This window comes from Amphiura filiformis, chromosome 17, assembly GCF_039555335.1.
Source record: "Amphiura filiformis chromosome 17, Afil_fr2py, whole genome shotgun sequence".
Classification (NCBI taxonomy): Eukaryota; Metazoa; Echinodermata; class Ophiuroidea; order Amphilepidida; family Amphiuridae; genus Amphiura; species Amphiura filiformis.
Window position 1 is genome coordinate 53,471,277 of NC_092644.1, and position 18,314 is coordinate 53,489,590.

The 18,314-nt window shown below is 36.2% G+C and overlaps 1 protein-coding gene across 3 annotated transcripts in view; it reads right to left on the bottom strand.

The window, feature by feature from the left end:
• Positions 1-244: 244 nt before the first annotated feature.
• The window catches only part of LOC140137970 (ATP-binding cassette sub-family A member 2-like), a 194,728-nt gene continuing 176,658 nt past the window's right edge, over positions 245-18,314 (bottom strand). For 2 of the 3 annotated variants that reach the window (XM_072159793.1, XM_072159791.1), the window contains 13 exons: positions 17,315-17,462; positions 16,033-16,156; positions 15,235-15,367; positions 14,354-14,474; positions 10,180-10,251; positions 9,670-9,776; positions 8,876-9,017; positions 7,658-7,792; positions 6,999-7,102; positions 6,221-6,419; positions 4,936-5,073; positions 2,001-2,168; positions 245-688 (listed from right to left, as the gene is read on the bottom strand). In XM_072159793.1, the coding sequence (XP_072015894.1) occupies positions 659-688; positions 2,001-2,168; positions 4,936-5,073; positions 6,221-6,419; positions 6,999-7,102; positions 7,658-7,792; positions 8,876-9,017; positions 9,670-9,776; positions 10,180-10,251; positions 14,354-14,474; positions 15,235-15,367; positions 16,033-16,156; positions 17,315-17,462 (1,621 nt within the window). In that variant the 3' untranslated portion in view covers positions 245-658. Of the gene's footprint in view, positions 689-2,000; positions 2,169-4,935; positions 5,074-6,220; positions 6,420-6,998; positions 7,103-7,657; positions 7,793-8,777; positions 8,804-8,875; positions 9,018-9,669; positions 9,777-10,179; positions 10,252-14,353; positions 14,475-15,234; positions 15,368-16,032; positions 16,157-17,314; positions 17,463-18,314 lie in introns of all 3 variants that reach the window. The other variant, XM_072159792.1, reaches the window with a different exon arrangement.

The window sequence follows — 18,314 nt, forward strand, 5'->3', positions numbered from 1 at the left end:
GATACATCAAAATGAGCAACTGCTATTACTGATTGCATTCTCTGCTACCCTTGTGTGTTATAAATGGGACCTAAAGCAGATCTTGTGGAATTCCAGATACATCAAAATGAGCAACTGCTATTACTGATTGCATTCTCTGCTACCCTTGTGTGTTATAAATGGGACCTAAAGCAGATCTTGTGGAATTCCAGATACATCAAAATGAGCAACTGCTATTACTGATTGCATTCTCTGCTACCCTTGTGTGTTATAAATGGGACCTAAAGCAGATCTTGTGGAATTCCAGATACATCAAAATGAGCAACTGCTATTACTGATTGCATTCTCTGCTACCCTTGTGTGTTATAAATGGGACCTAAAGCAGATCTTGTGGAATTCCAGATACATCAAAATGAGCAACTGCTATTACTGATTGCATTCTCTGCTACCCTTGTGTGTTATAAATGGGACCTAAAGCAGATCTTGTGGAATTCCACAATCAGATACCACCTATTGTATTCTCTTTTAACTGTGTGAAGCATGGTACCATAACCCGGGCCATAACCAGATTAGGTCAATATTATAGACAGTTCCGATTTGTAGAGATATAGTGTATAATTATGGTATTCTCTTCTCTGCATGTTGTTCAGCCCAAGAAAGTTTCACAGTTGCTTTGATGTCATACATGTACATCTGCATTGTGTGTCATCTGTAAAATATAATAATAGAAATAATTAAAATCATTAACTTTAAACAGGTTAAGTAGTTTGCAAGAGTTGTTGTTAAAATGTTAGTCTCTTCCACAGAATTAGAGAAGGAGAACCTGGACTCCCGATACTTGCACATACAATAACACCTTCACCTATGGGGAGAAAATTGGGAATATTCTGGTCCTTGCCGACCGTGGGCAGAGATGAACAAAAACATTTCTGCATCTCATCTGAAGCGTCTTGGTATAGCGTGTAGGTCCCATCATGTATGTCTCTGAAATGTGCCCATCATCCATGTTGCCATTGCATGACAATGATTACCTCGAGCGCATTCTGAGCGAAACTGAATATCCCCAATTTTTGCTCCATGCCTGTATTAAGACGGTGGTCGAGTCCTGGTTCTCCTTCTCTAATTCTGTGGTCTCTTCAGTTCTTTTGAGATAAAGAATATTAACATTTTGAAGGAAGACCCATCTCAGAGCACATTCCACTTGCAACCCAGTGGCTACAAGCTTGCAGTAAAACGATAAACATAAGTTTTTCTTAACATATTTCTTTCTTCATAGCTTTTGTTTTACACCATCAAAATTTAATTTGTTAATTTCACTAGCGTTGCATTTTGAATCAGCCAAACAAAGGCTAGGAGAACACACAATTCACAAATAAAAAACAAACAAACAACACACAACAATAAGACTAGGCAAATTTGTTTGAAAATAGGTCATGATATTTAATGATGATGATTTTTCTTGTTCCTGCAAGCTTAAAACACAAAAATGGAAGCAGATAATTTCTGCAAGTCACCATTTTTCAATAACATTGTTTTTAATCCAAAGGATGCCACAACTTGTTTATATAATGTAAAATTTGTATCATCTTTACCAGTAATCATTATTTTAATTTATAGCTAAAAAAATAAAAACATGTTTGTTCCCGGTAGGTAGCCTGAAACACTACACACTTTATTTTTAAAATTTTTTTAGAGTTAAAATGTTTGTTAACATATGCCTCAAATTACTTATATTTATCATTAAATCAGTGTAGAGTAGGTTAGATGTTAAAATTGATAGTTTTAGGAAAATTTTAGGTTGATTTTCATAGGATATTTAGTGATTTCATATTGCTTTCAAACAAAACGTATGAAGAAAAAATCTGTTTAAAAAAAAGTTGGTCATCTTGGTCTAAAATTAAAAAAAAAAAATAATTCCCATAAATTGAATGTACATAGCCTACAGGAAACAAACTTGTTTTTTTGTTAAGCCTCAGTTTAAGTATAACTACATCCAGAAAAGGAGTGAGTGGTTCTCTTACCAGAGTACTATGTAAGCCAATAGTTAAATCTTCTTCAGATTGAGCTAATGAATCATTGGTAATTAGTGAGTGCATTGCCACATCCACATTGCCTGTCTGCTGCCCTCCTCCACTGGCTGCTGCTGCTGCATCACTTTCCTTTTGTTTTCTTGCAAAATGAACAAAAACCTGAGGAGAAGATGGATATACATATATATATATAAGTTAGCAAAATATGCTGCCGTCAAGTTGCACTTGCACTTCTTGAAAAAGTTGTATTCATCATTCTTAGCCAGTTACTAGTTACTTTGGGATCAACGGTCAAAAGATCAACTAGTGAGACATTAACCTATTGATGATCATTCCAGATGCTAAAAGCGATTTATGCCATTGCTGAGTTGTGTCGGGTTTTTTAATATTGATAATTTATCGATGAAATATCATAATAAATGATTTCTCAAATAAAAGGTGAATACTTTATTTTTTTTAATAGAGATCAATTTTAAAGGTGAACCTCATTGAAAATAAAGTTATATATCAATGGAAAGCTTATGATGTCAGGATACTAAAAACTATTTTTTCCGATTTTTTTGATGGCCAATAAAGCTGAAAAATAAAAAAAACGAATGAATTTTTAGTCTTTTTAAGGCGCCCAAAAAGCACCCAAATCAATCGTCTATGACCTTGGGAATGCTCGTGACGTAAGCTCAGGGTTCATGAGTCACGTGATCCTGCTCGCAAACATGTAAACAAGACTTGCTTCCTGTACTTTGCAAGCTGCCCGGCAAGTCTGATTTTCACAATAAAGCTTGAAATTAGAGGAATCTTCAAGTTGCTGGTTCCTTCTATATATATTAGAAATAATAGAATTATTGTCAACACGTAAATTTTCCGTAAATTTTTGACAAAATCAGTCATAACTAGCTGGGTATAATTGGGTAATTGAGTTTGAATTTCGCGCTGGGATCAATTCCATGCGCAGATGCTTGCTGCTCATACTGCCGTTCATGTCATGGACTGAATAAACATGATCGAATAACAAATTAAATACTTTCATGAATGTATCTGTGTTGGTATAAATCATGATCTATGCTAAACTTTTGATCCAAACACAAGGAATTAATTCCTACCTCGGAATTTTCAGATGGTACTCCATCTTTCATCAGCGAGTGATACAGTCACTCACTCGCTGATGAAAGATGGAGTACCATCTGAAAATTCCGATTTAGGAATTAATTCCTTGTGTTTGGATCAAAATCAAAATTAAATACTTGTTTGTGACATTCCCTATTCTTGATTCATTTTAAAATTACAGTAATCAAAAAATTAATAAAAAAGCCGCAGATTTCATCAAATCCAGCCCATATAAACTTGGTTTTCATATTTAGCGCATTGCGGTAATACGTTCTTTCCACACAATCACGATTGAAAGAAACAGATATTTTATTATAAAATAAATACAATTTGGGCTTGATAGACCATTATTTGATGGAATTCTGAAATCTGAATAAAATTAAAATATTGTCACTTGTGTCACGATTCTTTAATGATAGTACAATCAGTATACGGTACTGAAAAGTGAACCATTCATGTTTTATGGATTACCGCACATGATGCGTAAATTGCTGCTGAAGAAGGGACCCGACAGGTGGTTCCAGGGTTTATGCCCCGGGTTTATGCACAAACACAGCGACTCGCTTCGTCCTGCTTGCGTGTGTTTCAGCAGATTTGATCAATCGTTATCTTATATTTGGAACATTTACAGGAATAAATTTTGCTGATGAAGTAGCAATAAGTTGGAAATATCAGAATGTGAATATAAAATCGGTCATTTTGTCTGCAAGTACAGTACAGTCGCGGATACTGAACACTCGGCGCCGGACTCGGCGACTGAGTCTCGGTCAGTCACGCACTGAGTTCTTCCCGTATGTATCTCACAAGTTCGCCTATCATACATGACCGGTTGTAAAGCCAAGAAATAATTAAAAAATCCTGTACATGTACCTTATTCTATTCCTTCATTTTCTCATTGTGATAAGTTCATCTCAACTTGGTGTGACGATCTGAACTGGTAGCACTAGCAGTTATTTTTTGCATTCTGTTTTCATTCCGGTTCTTCGGCGAATCTTTGCTCTTTGTAACTGTAATATTCCCTATGCATATCAGTGATATCGTGGATGGCTTGGCCTATCCCAAATCACCCCGGCCAGCACTTTTCCCATTTTTAAATCCACACACTTTATTCAGGAACTTCATTCTTGATTTGATCATGATGTTTCCTTCATGTTATTCTTATTTTATTGAAGATATTTTTCATGTAAAGTAAGTTGACAATGACTGAATTCGTGCATTGGCCCGATACATGCCACAGTAATGCATGGACATTGTGATTGTGTTTACAATCAAACCCGGAAGTAACTGTGTGTCCCCGGGCTGACGTCATCAACGAAAGCGCCCAATTTGAACGATTTCGTTTTGTAATTTAGGGGGGGTGCCAATATCCAATCTTTGCATGGAGATTATGTCTAGCCTGGTACGTTAGGCAAATAAAAAATATTATTTTCTGCTCCCTGACATCATAAGCTTTCCATTGATATATAACTTTATTTTCAATGAGGTTCACCTTTAAAAGAATTAAGTGCACAACAGTATTCTGACAAAAATGAACTAATTGCATTATATATTACAGAACTAACATAAGACAAACTTTTGTGTTTGAACTCTTTGGATGATTCTGAGACGAATATTTAGGTATATTCGTCTCAGGATGATTTAAGCTAAAAAAAAGTAATGATACATATCATATAATTCCTTAACTAATTAAAATCACATCACGAAATAATGATATCTCAATCAGCTAATCCATTGTCTCGCAAAGGTTAACTTTACACAGTTAGCAAGTATCTCAAATTTAGGATGGATGATTTCTTGAATGGGCCGGCTATTTATTGCTTACATTATCTAGTGTAGTATGACTGACAGAGTAGTCTACAATGTTGAGTCTAGTTTGGTTCTCTTCTAGTTTTGCAAATAGTTCACTGAGAGACACATGTTCTAATTTCATCTCATACTGCACCATATTGTGATGATCATCCTGCAAAGAATAAATGAATTAATAAACAAATGTACAAATACAATAACAACAGCAGCAAAGCCAGTTTTTAGTGTGAGAGGGTAAAGTCAGATTTTCATCCCCATTTGTCAATTTTTTGTCCCATTTTTAGTCATTTTAATGACACTTCATTCTTTGCCGTCCCCATTTTCAACCCTGACAATTTCTGTGGGGGTGAAGTTTTCCCCCCTGGCTACGCTACTTACAGTGCTAACTTCTTTCGTTGTTTCTAATGCATGCTGCAACATGCTTGTGCAATATATCTCCCCACCTTCAAATTTACAGTGTAAATCCCTCATCCATTGATCACTGCAACCACATTTGATTTCATTAGCACAGCAGTGACACTTCTCCAATGGCATCTATTTTATGAAACTTTATATCAAATTAACACAACCAATCTGAATCTGATAAAAGTATATTATTTAACATTTCAGACACATGGATCTGATTATAGACCTTTTCAAACACCATTCGGAAATCATGTGAAATTGCTCAGAAATGTGCTCACATGGACTTTGAGCAACCAATCATGTACGAGCAGGTCAGGCTAAAAACTCCTCAGTGTATTTATTCAGTAAGCTAGGGGGTAAAATTAGTGGACAGGAAATGTCATGAATATAATCACGGTTCCCTTTTGAGCAAAAATTCAGCTTATTTAGCCAATGAAAACATGGGGGCATCAGGAAAAATATTTTCCTAGCATATTGAACTAACACCTCAGCTACTTGGTTTTTCACAATATGATAGTAATGGAAAAAAACGACTAAATGTTTGTCATTTTTAGCCATTTATATATTGATTGAAATGACGACAAAATATGCATCACCTCTTCCACAAGTCAATCTCTTCCACAAGACATACCACCACATGCTTGATTGCTTATCCTACAACATTACTCCAGAATCCTTGGCAAAAGTACCTCTCTCATCCATAATTGACTGTGCTAAAGTTCATCATGGTTATGATGCCCGTGGAACTTTGCACTGTACATGGTGCTGAAGAGACATTTTTTTCTGCGCACACGTTCAGGGAAATTATTTCATGCTCCGGGTTTAATCGGAATGAATTGTTAAAAGTCAGTTTGAAAAGATCTATTCCAGAATATGTGCAAACACACTTGACTCACCTTCAGTACAGCATTAGGGAATGTGTCATTGAAGAAATGGATGACAGGGGTCAAGTTTGGTATATGACCTCTGACCTTGACCTTTATAGTATATCCATCACCAAACCTATTCTTTAGGTGTTGTATACTGCCTAGACAACACAGCTGACCATTGACCATGATGGCCAGTCTTGTGCATAATGCTTCACATTCTTCCATGCTGTAAACAAAATAAAAACAGTGCAATTATTAACATATGGGATGCAATGGGTCTTAGATAGGATTTGACAAGTGTCCATCATTTCACCAAAACTACCAGTCCAAAATTTGACCCTGAAACATAAACCAGACCCCTGCACCCTCTGGGGTTCAGGCAGTTCAAATACTATAGCCTTGATTTATTAGTCTGGTCTAGTTTTGAGAACTTCAACATGCATTCTTTTTAGAATTAAGAATCTGTCAAAGCTATTATTCTTGAAGGTGGTAAAGTGGGCCAATTTTCCAAAAGGCCCAGATTGGCCAAATTTAACATAATTTTGTGAACTGTTTATAAAATTTCTTTTTTTCCACACTAGTTAGGGGAAATTGGGTTATTTTTCCCAAAAATATATATTCTTAAAATTATTCATTTTTATAGCATTATTTACCTAGAAAAGGGGGGCAATTGTTATACCAGATGCCCAAAAATGAGACTTGTATTTATGCCATGTTCTAGTATGATCATTTGAACCAAGCACCCATCCCCTGGGCTTATCATTGCATGAAGGTCTAAACTACTTGTCAACTTGAAGAAACCTACCTATGGGATGTTAGTAGTACTGATCTTCCTTCTTTGGTAATAGCTAGGATAAGATCCCAAAGAAATCGCCAGGAATGGGGATCCATTCCTGTAGTTGGCTCATCCTGTATAGAGGATAAAACAATTAAACAAGGTCAACTGGAAGCTGCAAGTAAAATAAATCTGCAAGGTTCACAGTTGAGTAACAGTTTTTTATACAAAACCAAAAATACACCAACACACATTAACCTAAATTTTTAGGTCTTTTGGGGAAAAAATGTATATCTTCAATACAAAAGGTCAAAATTTTCAAATGATGGACAGCCTTTCCTCCCAGCTACATACACCTTAAATGTATATCATTAGATTTATAAAGTTTACTTCAGAGACTGTTAAATGTCAAAAATATCAATTTTTAATAATTTGCCATAAAATTTGTATTGTATCCAGAATTTCAAAAAATCAAAAATTATTTGATATCAGAAGGACATTCCTCTATTCAGAATGCAATTTGATATGTCTGATGTCCTCTTGTCCCACAAAAATACTGTGCAAATGGTGCTATATGATACCTTAAGAGCAAAATTCCCCAAAAGAGAGAAGTACATGTTTTCCAAATAGCTTTGTTGGTTATAGTGTTATTTATTTACCTTACATGATTGCATAATTATGATACATACCATAAAAATAATTGGTGGTCGACCAAGGAGTGCTATTGCAGTTGATAGTTTGCGTTTGTTTCCTCCACTATATGTGCCTACTGGCTTATCCCTGTATTGCCATAACGCAAGTTTCTTTAATGCCCAATTAACAATCTGAAATAATAATGGCAATTAATATTTAAAAAATGTGAGATAGGTCTACACATTTTAAATAATTACAGATCCACACCCAAATCATTAAAAACACTATGACTGAACCAATTAATGAGGCTATTAGAGATTGAACAGTAAAATTAATTCAGGGACTTCCACATTGTCGCAGGCCATTCCTGTCTAACACACCTGGATTCTTTTGAGAATTGTGCATCATACACGGAATGAAGCACAGCCTGTGAGTGGTATACCTGGTTGTGCAACCTACCCATTATATCAATGTACAATTTCATTAATTTGTACCAAATTCAACACTCTATTAGGTTGGACTGCATACTGAAGGCACCAAACAACCTAAATCTAGACATGCGATTCTCAACAGTTCTACACAAATTGAGAGAAACTCGTATGAGCATCATCGTCATCATCTTTCAGCTGCGGAGCAGGCGACTACAAGTTTCCTCCAGTTACATTGGTCTTGAGCCATTGCTGATAGTTGACTCGGCATGCTGTCCATATCCCCCAAAAGACACTGGATGTATTTCTAGAACAAGATTCATTGCCGTCCGGGTTTCCTCTTTCCAGGAGGGGACTCGTATTAGCACCAGTTCTTACTGCACGATTCAGTGCCAGTCATCACTTCAGGTTAGTGCAACATCTCATTCTTAGCAATCCCTTGTGTGAAACAACAGAGTACATCCTGTGACATCATAGGTCCACTCATAGTCTACACTGGGTTTCAGAGAAGGACGGCAGTCCCTTGCTCAGATTGATGTGAGCGCCCTGTTAATGAGCGACATACGCGGAGCTTTGTGTTCACTTTAAGGATGCCGATCTGTGCCGACCAACAATTTGACGCACAATCGGCCAATCAGACTATCGGTCTGTTGCTATAATTGTCAGACAATTGATTCAGCCAATCAGAACCCCACTTCCGTGTTTACGCTCTGTATGCTCTCAAAATGTAAACGTAATCATTACTTACCTGATTCTCTTCTCGTCTTGGCACACCTTTTAGTCTTGCATACAGACACAGGTGTTCTCTGGTGTTCTACTCATAGCCTCAATGTAATCATTACTTACCTGATTCTCTTCGCGTCTTGGCACACCTTTTAGTCTTGCATACAGACACAGGTGTTCTCTGGCTGTCAACTCATCAAATAATGCATCAAACTGTGGACAGTACCCAATGTTCTTATTCACTTGTAATTTGTCTTGGAAGACACTGAAAAAAATAACACATGGAGCACAATATAACTTTAAACGAAGCACACACAATATACACAAAAGTGGGAGAGTTGAAAGGGTATATACATCACAAGACTGGAACATGATGTTTTTACACATTCCACACCACTACGGTACAAGTAATTTATGGTACCCAGGCCTGCCACCAAGAGGGGATAAAAAGGAGAATTGCCCTTTAGGCTTGGGCTTCAAGAGCACAAATCAAAAAGGCAAAATATTAACTACAGTTAAAGACTACTTCAGAGTAATAATATCATTGAAGCACCTAAACCAAGAGCTTATCTTTGATAATATATCTTTATGTTATGTTATACCTGGCACGTCCCTGCTCTCTGTGGCCCTCATTATAATGCACACTTCCTCTTTAGAGAAATTAATCATGATGCTATAAAAAAGTCATTTTGATCAATCCTGTCAACGATACTCTCATCTTTCACAAAAAGCAATTCAAAAAGGGCACCAATTCATCACAAGCTTTGTAAGATGTCAAAGCAGACAAAAGATGGGGATACATCGATCACAATTCAGTTTTAACACAAACATTCATTTCATACTATCGTTAAATCAAGTTAATAGTTGCTATAGCATTCACCATAAGTAATCCAAAATCAAAATAACCTATCACTTACCTATGGTTATTAAGTATTGCATCACCTCCTGAGATGGTCTCATCTCCTGTTAACATCTTGAATGTTGTAGTCTTACCCGCACCATTCACCCCAAGTAGACCAAAACACTGCAGGTGCAACAAAACAAATAAAAGATTGAGCCGTGAGGAGAAAATTATCCAGACATAGAATTTGGGTGTTTGCAATTCTCTAGTAATGAGTTCTGAACTGTAAAATGAAACAAAATCTGGCTTATTGACCCTTTTCATGATCGTATCAAAACAAGGTTCTACCCAAAAAGCATGTAGTGTGTGCATTAAGACTTTCACACACATACATAAATACAGCGTAGACTTTGCCACAGCCTTCTGTTGTGTTGCTAGAAAGGTACAAAAAAAGAAAGGGCACTTTTTCCACATGCATTCGCAGGGAGAATCTCCTTTTTAAAACAACAAACTACCATTTTAGCCCCCCAACAAAAACAACCCACAGAATTATCCTCATTTAGTGAAGCCCTACAATCTCACTTACCTCTCCCTGTGGTACTCCTATACACAGCTGATTAACAGCCCTGTGTTTACCCAACCATCTCGTTCTATAAATCTGTAAAACAAACCAAATATTGTTAAATACTATCAACTGTATTATTGAGGTTCATTCTCAGTTTTAGATCTTTTGAAATTACAAGTTTTGAAATTAGTAATTCTTCTTCTTCTTCCTTATAAGTGCCTCCCTCATATGTATGAGTATTGTCGCACTGCGTACAGACAAGCTGTACTTATTTTTTACTCTGGAACCTAGAGTAGATGAGTGTATTTTGAAGTACAGTCAACATGACCGGGATGATCCCCTGCTCTTTTCGAATAACCTGTGACGTTCTTTAACGTGCACACTACATTAATGTGAGAAAATATGCATGTACACAGGACCGACAGCTTAAAGTGCCCTCCGAAGCACTAAGGAAGTAGAGTGAAGTGTCTTGCTCAAGGACACAAAGAGCCGGACCTGGGATTCGAACCCTTGACCCTTGGGTTCACAGTCCTATGCCTTAACCGCTAGGCCACGCTCTCCTTCTTGTTTTTGAACATTTCATCATGTGAATTCACTTCAACAGTCTAATTTTTTTTTCACATTAATATGGTGTGTTGATGCAGTGTTAATACAATAATTTGAATTGTTAACATTCAACTTGAGCATTCAAGATTCCATACAAGATTTCCCCATGAAATTAATAACTACAGGCTTCAAAAATGTAATGCACATTTTCATTCCTTAAACAAAAATAATAATAATAAAATCCACATTTCTGTTTCTGGCACTTCACCAACTTGACTTTTTAAATTTAATTATTAAACATTATTTCACACATATAGATATTGCAATACTATTTTTAAGAGAAAAACATGTTTTTGCAATTTTTTTTTAATGAAGTATGACATTTTGAATCTAAATGTGATGAAACATGGATTATGGTACCGTGTGCTAAGAAATAAGTCTGTTTTGGAAAATCTCATAATTTTTCCCAAGCATATTTATGGATATAACAGCCCAACAGTAGCATGTGTGTTTCCTAAAGGATTCAAATTTTGCATTCTAAATTTAACAGCTCTTTGAGTTCTCCAGATTTCAGTTCAAATAAGACAATAAACATTGTCAGGACACTTTGCTGGTTTTAACCCCATCAGCACTATATCAGCCAAATTATTAGCCTCTAAAAACTATTTTGATTGATAACAAAGAGGGCTATTGAGCCAACCAGAGGCAGTGTAAGAAAGACAAATAGAGCCCATGGGATAATCACAGGAACCACACAGAACTGAGTGCAGTAAATTATGTAATTACATAAGAAATATTATTTTACCCCGTATCTGCAAGCTACAATTTCCAACTTCTGATTGATTTTGCTTGATCACATTACATATTGACTGCTCAGTGCCAGAAGTGGGTAAGTGCAACAGCTGCCCTGTGAACATTACACAGCCCTATGGCAACTACACAGTATTTTGTACTCATCTACACCCACTTCTGGCACTGAACAGTCAATATTGCATTCATTAACAACTTTCCACACATATCACCATAGGCAGTTTATTTATGATTTTTCCCTATCCTAGAATATCTAAAAATACCTAAAGATCTGTTAATTACCATATAACTTGTACTTTATTTTTTCATTTCTCCTATTCCCAGAAAATTTTAAAATAGCTGTCGAAAGTACTGTTGACTACAGTATAACAAAGACTTCTCTATTCCATTTATTTTTAGTTCAAAGTTTCCACGATACAACAATATGCAAGCTGACATATCAGTGCACTGACTGCTTTCCCGTGCTATATCATGCACCTCATCCAGCCCTCGAATTAAGGATCTGAAGGGGCACGGCAACTATTTTAGGGCAAGTTGATAATTGCCTTGGATTTTCACTGAAAAGGCAAGGCAGCACGGCAGTTTGTAATATTTCAAGAGGGCATCATGGCAACTGTTGAAAATTTGAGAAGGGCACCAAGGCAATTTCTCAAAAGTGAAGAAAACACACACAAACAGTCTGATAGATGATTTTATAATGAAGGGGCAGGGCTGGGGCACCGACGGCAACTTCATTAGAGGGCACGGCAAGTGACTGCCTTGGGTGAAGGACATATCTTGAGGGCATTACGGCAGTGGGGATGGGCACCCACGGCAAAATGCCATGGGTGCTGTGGGTTAATTCGAGGGCTGACCTCATCTCACCTCAATACAAACGGTGAACAGTACTTACACCTAAGCATGTGTTTTATAAAATACACCTGTTGATAAGTGGTTATATAAAAGATATAAATTCAATAACATTAAAAAACATTTTGAAAACATACTGCAAAACATAATGTTACCTAAGTATTTGACAATAAAATGTTGACAAGATTTTTGAAATGTTGTTCCATTTTTTTATGAAATTAATTGCTTTAAAAATGTCTTCATGGCTGCCTATATAAAATGACTTCTAAATGTTATTACAACACTGCTACCACAAAAAAACAAACATGTTTATAGCAAGTTTAAAAAGTTTAAAAACATTTTTTGTGTTTGCTGGGTTGCCATTCGCATTGTGGCTAGTGCTCATTGCTCACTCTAGTGCTCACTCAGAATAGCAATTTGGCAAAAATATCAAGGTATCATTTACAAATTATTCATATGTGACCATCCACCACAAAGTGGTAGTAATGTCGGCTCTAAGTCATTTTCTGTTTATTGCAGATGTTGAAAGAATGCACTTTCAGCTTTTAAATGACACCTCAACCAGCTTCATCAGACATCTGGAAGTGAAGTTATGGTTCATCAAAGGTCAAATTCCTGATATATTTTACATAGAAATCCATATACTGTTTTTGATTGTATCTCAAAATGGAAAATGCCGACTTTACAACCAGTTTGCGGTGGATGGGCACATATCTTAAACACTGTTGATGATATTTATATAATTTTGGTATCATTTTAAAGCTTATTGTCTAGTGCTTACATTTGTATTCAAATCATGAAATGTCAAAAAATTGACTTGTTTCTGGTTTTGTCAGAGCAGGTCACAATAATGTATGCCATCAAGTGAGGACTGTGCACACAATTATCAATGTGTGGGTTGGCTGTGTGCTTGTGCTTTAAATCATCATAACAAGGAAATATTCTGCATTTTTGTGCTTTCATAAAAGTAAATGCTGCCTAGTACTAACCAATTGCAAGGAGTCAATTCATTCTGATATTTGCCTCAAACTAAAAGCTTTTTTTATACTTTCAAAGATCACACTTAAATTTAATTGCAATACAATGCCTGGTATATCAATAGTCAGAAGAGTTCATAGAAATGGAATGAGCCAATGTTATTCAATTGGAAGAGGTCAATTCATTATGATATTCACTATAACTGCAGCTTTTTGACTCTTTCAAATATCAACTTAAATCTTAAAAGCATCCAATCAATCCCATTGGGCTATTCCTTTTGAAACCCCCCTCCCCCACTGTGGCAGATTTTGGAATTCCAATCCAATCCAATTTCACACAAAACAATTTCCAGCTTTAACATAAGGTGCAACTGGAAATTAATTGATATGGTAGTGGAATCTTCCACAGGGGGTATGTGGATTTTAAATGGAATAGCCCATTTGAGGTGCTGTTTGGACAGTCAAAAATTCAAGCACAGAGAACTGACAAGGTTGCAATCTTGAAAGAGGTACTGACTTGAAAATAATATTTACTAAAGATGACAGTGCATTTTTTCCTGAAAGACTATATAAATAAATGTCTATAGAAATATAAGAATAAAGGAATTTCTCAAGGTACTGTGCAAATAAAGATTAATCAAAAAATGAAAAAACACTATTCATCATGGTTTTATTGAAGAATACCGTTGGTGGGTAGAAAACTACATGTAATACTTAGTATGAAGTGAAAAACACTTTATAAATAGTTTCGTACAAATAAACAAGTACATGACAAGATTCTTATTGTGGTCACCTGCACAGGTACATGGTTGCCAAGGTACCTGACTGGTATACGCAAAGTACCTACACAGTACCAATGCTGCTACTGCACAGGACCCACCAGCAGTGGTACTGCATTGGTACTACCATGGTACTTCCCTGGTACGGCACAGTACCAGCTAAGTACCTTGGCGACGGTGTGCCAGTGCACATGACCCCAATAGGAATCTTGTAGTGTAGCTGCACCTGCCTACCTTTGTTAAGTTTTCTAATCTGAGTACATCATGTGTTGCATTGCCAGTGAGTATTCTCTGTCTTTCTTTTGCTACATCTTCATCTTCATTGACAATGGAAGGATTGGCTGTCTTTATCCTCCTACACATAGGTTTAATTTACAAAACATATATATTTAAAGTGTACAGTAGGGTGCCTGCAGGCCCAAAAAGTTCCCTTTTTTAACCTAAAAAGTCCCATTTGCGAGCGTAGCAAGCGAAAAAAATAGAGGTTTTTACGCCTTTTTGGTGCAAAAATGTCCAAATCTGCCCCAGTCCAAAAAGGTCCAAATTTTGAAAAAAAAAGGTCCACTTTTTCAAATTAATCCTGGCTACGGGCCTGGGTGCCTGACATCAAGCCCACGGACCCAATCCAACCTGCAGCTTAATGTTACAGTACTGCAAGCAAAATGTTGTTCTTTGTTGTATTTTAATGAATTGATGCTTTCTGGTGTAACTCAATACTCTCAACTTTCAACCTCCCTCTCCAAGCTTAGCATGATCCTTGTGTGAACCAATTCTTATCAGACATTCTTATGCAGTGGGTGTGGTCTAGCACATAATCTGATTGGACACTTGCATGATTTTGGGTATTGTCCATCAAGTCGTAGTTGACCCCATGTCATCATGAATGTTGATAACGTGTAACACATTTGTATAGGTACACATATATAGCGAGTTGCATGTGTAGACCTAATGCGTAGTATATATGCATGCGCTTCTTGTATGTGCAATTGAAGATGTGAAGTTGTAAACAAGTTTTGTTCATTTCAGAACAAATAGGAGTTTTTATTATTTACTAAATAAACAGGGGATGTGATGATAAGTTCTTTACATCTCTAGTAGACAAAGTAAAACCTTACCTTGGTCTAATGAAGAATCGATATTCACAGAGTATAGTGAGTACAAAGAATCCGATTCCCTGTATGGTCATGATGCAGAACATTCTATTGAGTAGCTCCCAGCTATATGGTGATTTCATTTCATCATACTGACCTGTAGAGATAAAAATATTGGGGTATTGAAGGGATTGTGAGAGATTTTCTGTACAAAATATGTTGTCTAACTGCACCACTAAAATGATCAACAATTGAATACATGAATACAAAACCCACCCAAGTCCATACTTTGGTCAAATTGAGTTAAGCATGGGAAATTGTTGCTTATATATAGGCCTATCATATGTATTAAAGTTGAACCCAAATCCACCTCGTCTATTGAGCATGTGAAATCCAGCATGTATTATATCAATTATATATAGGTCAATTTGATTAAGATTTCTAATGTCTGTTTCATATAACAATGCAAGTAACTTGCTCTGTTAGTGTAAATTGCTATTCCCAACATTGACTTCTAGCATGAATGTGCAAAATTCCAGGGAGCTGAAGCCCCCATACCCCTTAGTGTACCACTGATGATGATAGTTAACTGGAGGCCAGTGTACAATCCATGAAGTGCATCCAGCGGAGCATCTCATTCATGGCAGCGTAGGCCTGGGGCCTTTTAGCAGGCCCTGGAATACTAGTACAAAATGTGCTATGAGTACCAAATGAATCTTTGCTTAATTACAAAATATACTTAGTGAAAAGTGCTATTTTCTGAGAGGAAGATGCCATCACCCCGTCAAATATTGAGGAGATGGGAATTCTTTCATCTCTTACCAATTGTGTAGTAGAATTCATTCATGTATTCATTGTAGGAAAGATCCATGAGACCTCTCCCTAGACAGTAGTTTGGAAATATCAAGAACATCTTATGGATTGTATCATAAACATGTTGTAATGCCTGTAAAATAAATAAAGTAAAATAAAGTGAAAAAAAAAGATAGAGAGCATTTGAATATAAATGTCTTCATCAAAATGTAGAATACAACAACTGATGGCATTTAGCCAATACGCATGGACTAGTTTCCTTTTCTTTTAGTGCCATACATATACAAGTTCTCTACAGCACCTATAGCAGTGCTGCCATGCTTGATGGAAATATCTCTGTGCCTTTCCAAGTACCAACTGGAGTTCTACAAGGTAATGTATTGACTCCATTCCTGTTCATTATCATGTAACAGTCATAGCTATAATGAAAGACAAAGATAAAGAGAATTTATCGCGTCTGACGTCATCTGTCAATCAAACTCGAGCACGGTTTGTTTACAAGTGTCGTGATGATGACTTGCTGAACGCGGATTTATAACCGGGCGCCTTATTGTTAATTTTGCACCTTTCGACATGTAAACCATCTCAAAAGTTAGGTCTTTATAGTAAGAAACTTTCATAACCGACGGCACCATGTCCACAATGCCTAGAAAAGCTGCTTTTTGCCTTGTAAAAGTACGTAATTTTTCGCCATTTGCTGCTATTCCTTTTCTCCGATCAGCACCAGATAGATCGGTCTTCCTTTTACACGCTTACTAACCTGACGAAACCAATCAAGGATCGTGATTGACAGTGACAGCAGACGCGATAAATTCTTTTTATCTCTGTCTTTAATTATACAACAGTTTCATTTCTTTACTAAGGCTTTGATATTGCACGTTTTGTAAAGCAATATAATCTCAGTATTTACAAACTTTTGGTCATGAGTGTGTAAAGAAACTAAAGAAAAGAACTGAAGAAAGAAAGATTTACTTGCTTTTTATCTTATTCAAAGTAATTCAAATTGAAAAAAATACACTGATGTTGTATAAATATTCAGGCAAAATTAACAGCATTGTGAATACAGTTGCATGACTAGGACAAAGGATATTACTTTTAAATCCAAGGAATTGTAGGATCTTGTTTTGTCTATGATACAAAATCAGTTAAGACAACATGGTTAACTCTCCTTGACATAACATTGTGTTGACAGTGGCCTCCTGAGCAAGGTAACTGCAATGCCAGTAGCCTACAGTATATGCTTCTTCATTACTAAGGTTGCAAACAGACAAACTAACAAATATTGGCTTACATCATCATTGAAGAAGACTTCTAACATAAAGCTGGCAGTGACGGTAGTGATACCGGTGAAGAGATTGATAACTATTAAGAAGACATAGGCGACACTGGATTCCTCAAAGAAGAAGGATGCTGGATACATAACAGGAATCATAGAAAACCTGCAATGAAAAGATGTGGACAATAATTGAGATAGACTAACATACTACTGTTCCTATAATTAATTCTCGGACACAAAATGTACATTAAAAGCGAGGAGTGTGTCCCGCAAGCGTACAACATTGAAAACTATGTACAACTTGAAATATTAAAGCCATAATGAACAATCTTATAATATGAAATTGGTTAGTTTTTTTCAAACCTGATATTTTGGCATATTTGTAATGTCTGCACATGTCCCAACTTCCACCTAAATGGAATCAGCCAAATTTGTTATGACTTTATGTCCTCCTATAGAACTGAATGTTAAACAGCCAAAATAACCAGTAGGGTTTCTTTCACTTTACCTTCATCCCAAAATGGACAGAAACCCTTCCCTATAATAATATTACTAGAATTATTTCAGCATTTTGAGTATAGAATAACAAATTTAAAATTTGAAGGAAATTGTACATTATGGCTTTAAACAAATTGTGTACACTATGTTGTTACTATGCAGGCAGCTAAGGTTGGAACTTCTGTGAAGTATTCACACGCTTTGACACTGTGCCATCTACATACACCAGTGTCCAAGAATTTTATAAAGAAACTCTGCAGAGAACCATGTTGAATATATGTCTGGATGTATATGACAACATACATGGTAACAGAAGAGTCAGAGCAAGGAAGTGATTTTTAAAACAACATTTTTCAAGAATATGAACTTCAACAAGAATTTGTGAATCAATTATTACACAAATTCTATACTTTGTTTTTACCTCAAGGTTGATAGTGAAATAGGACTTACAAGCTAAACCACCTCCACTGACTACTATTAATTACCCTCTGTTTTTTCACAAAATATGGGAAAATAT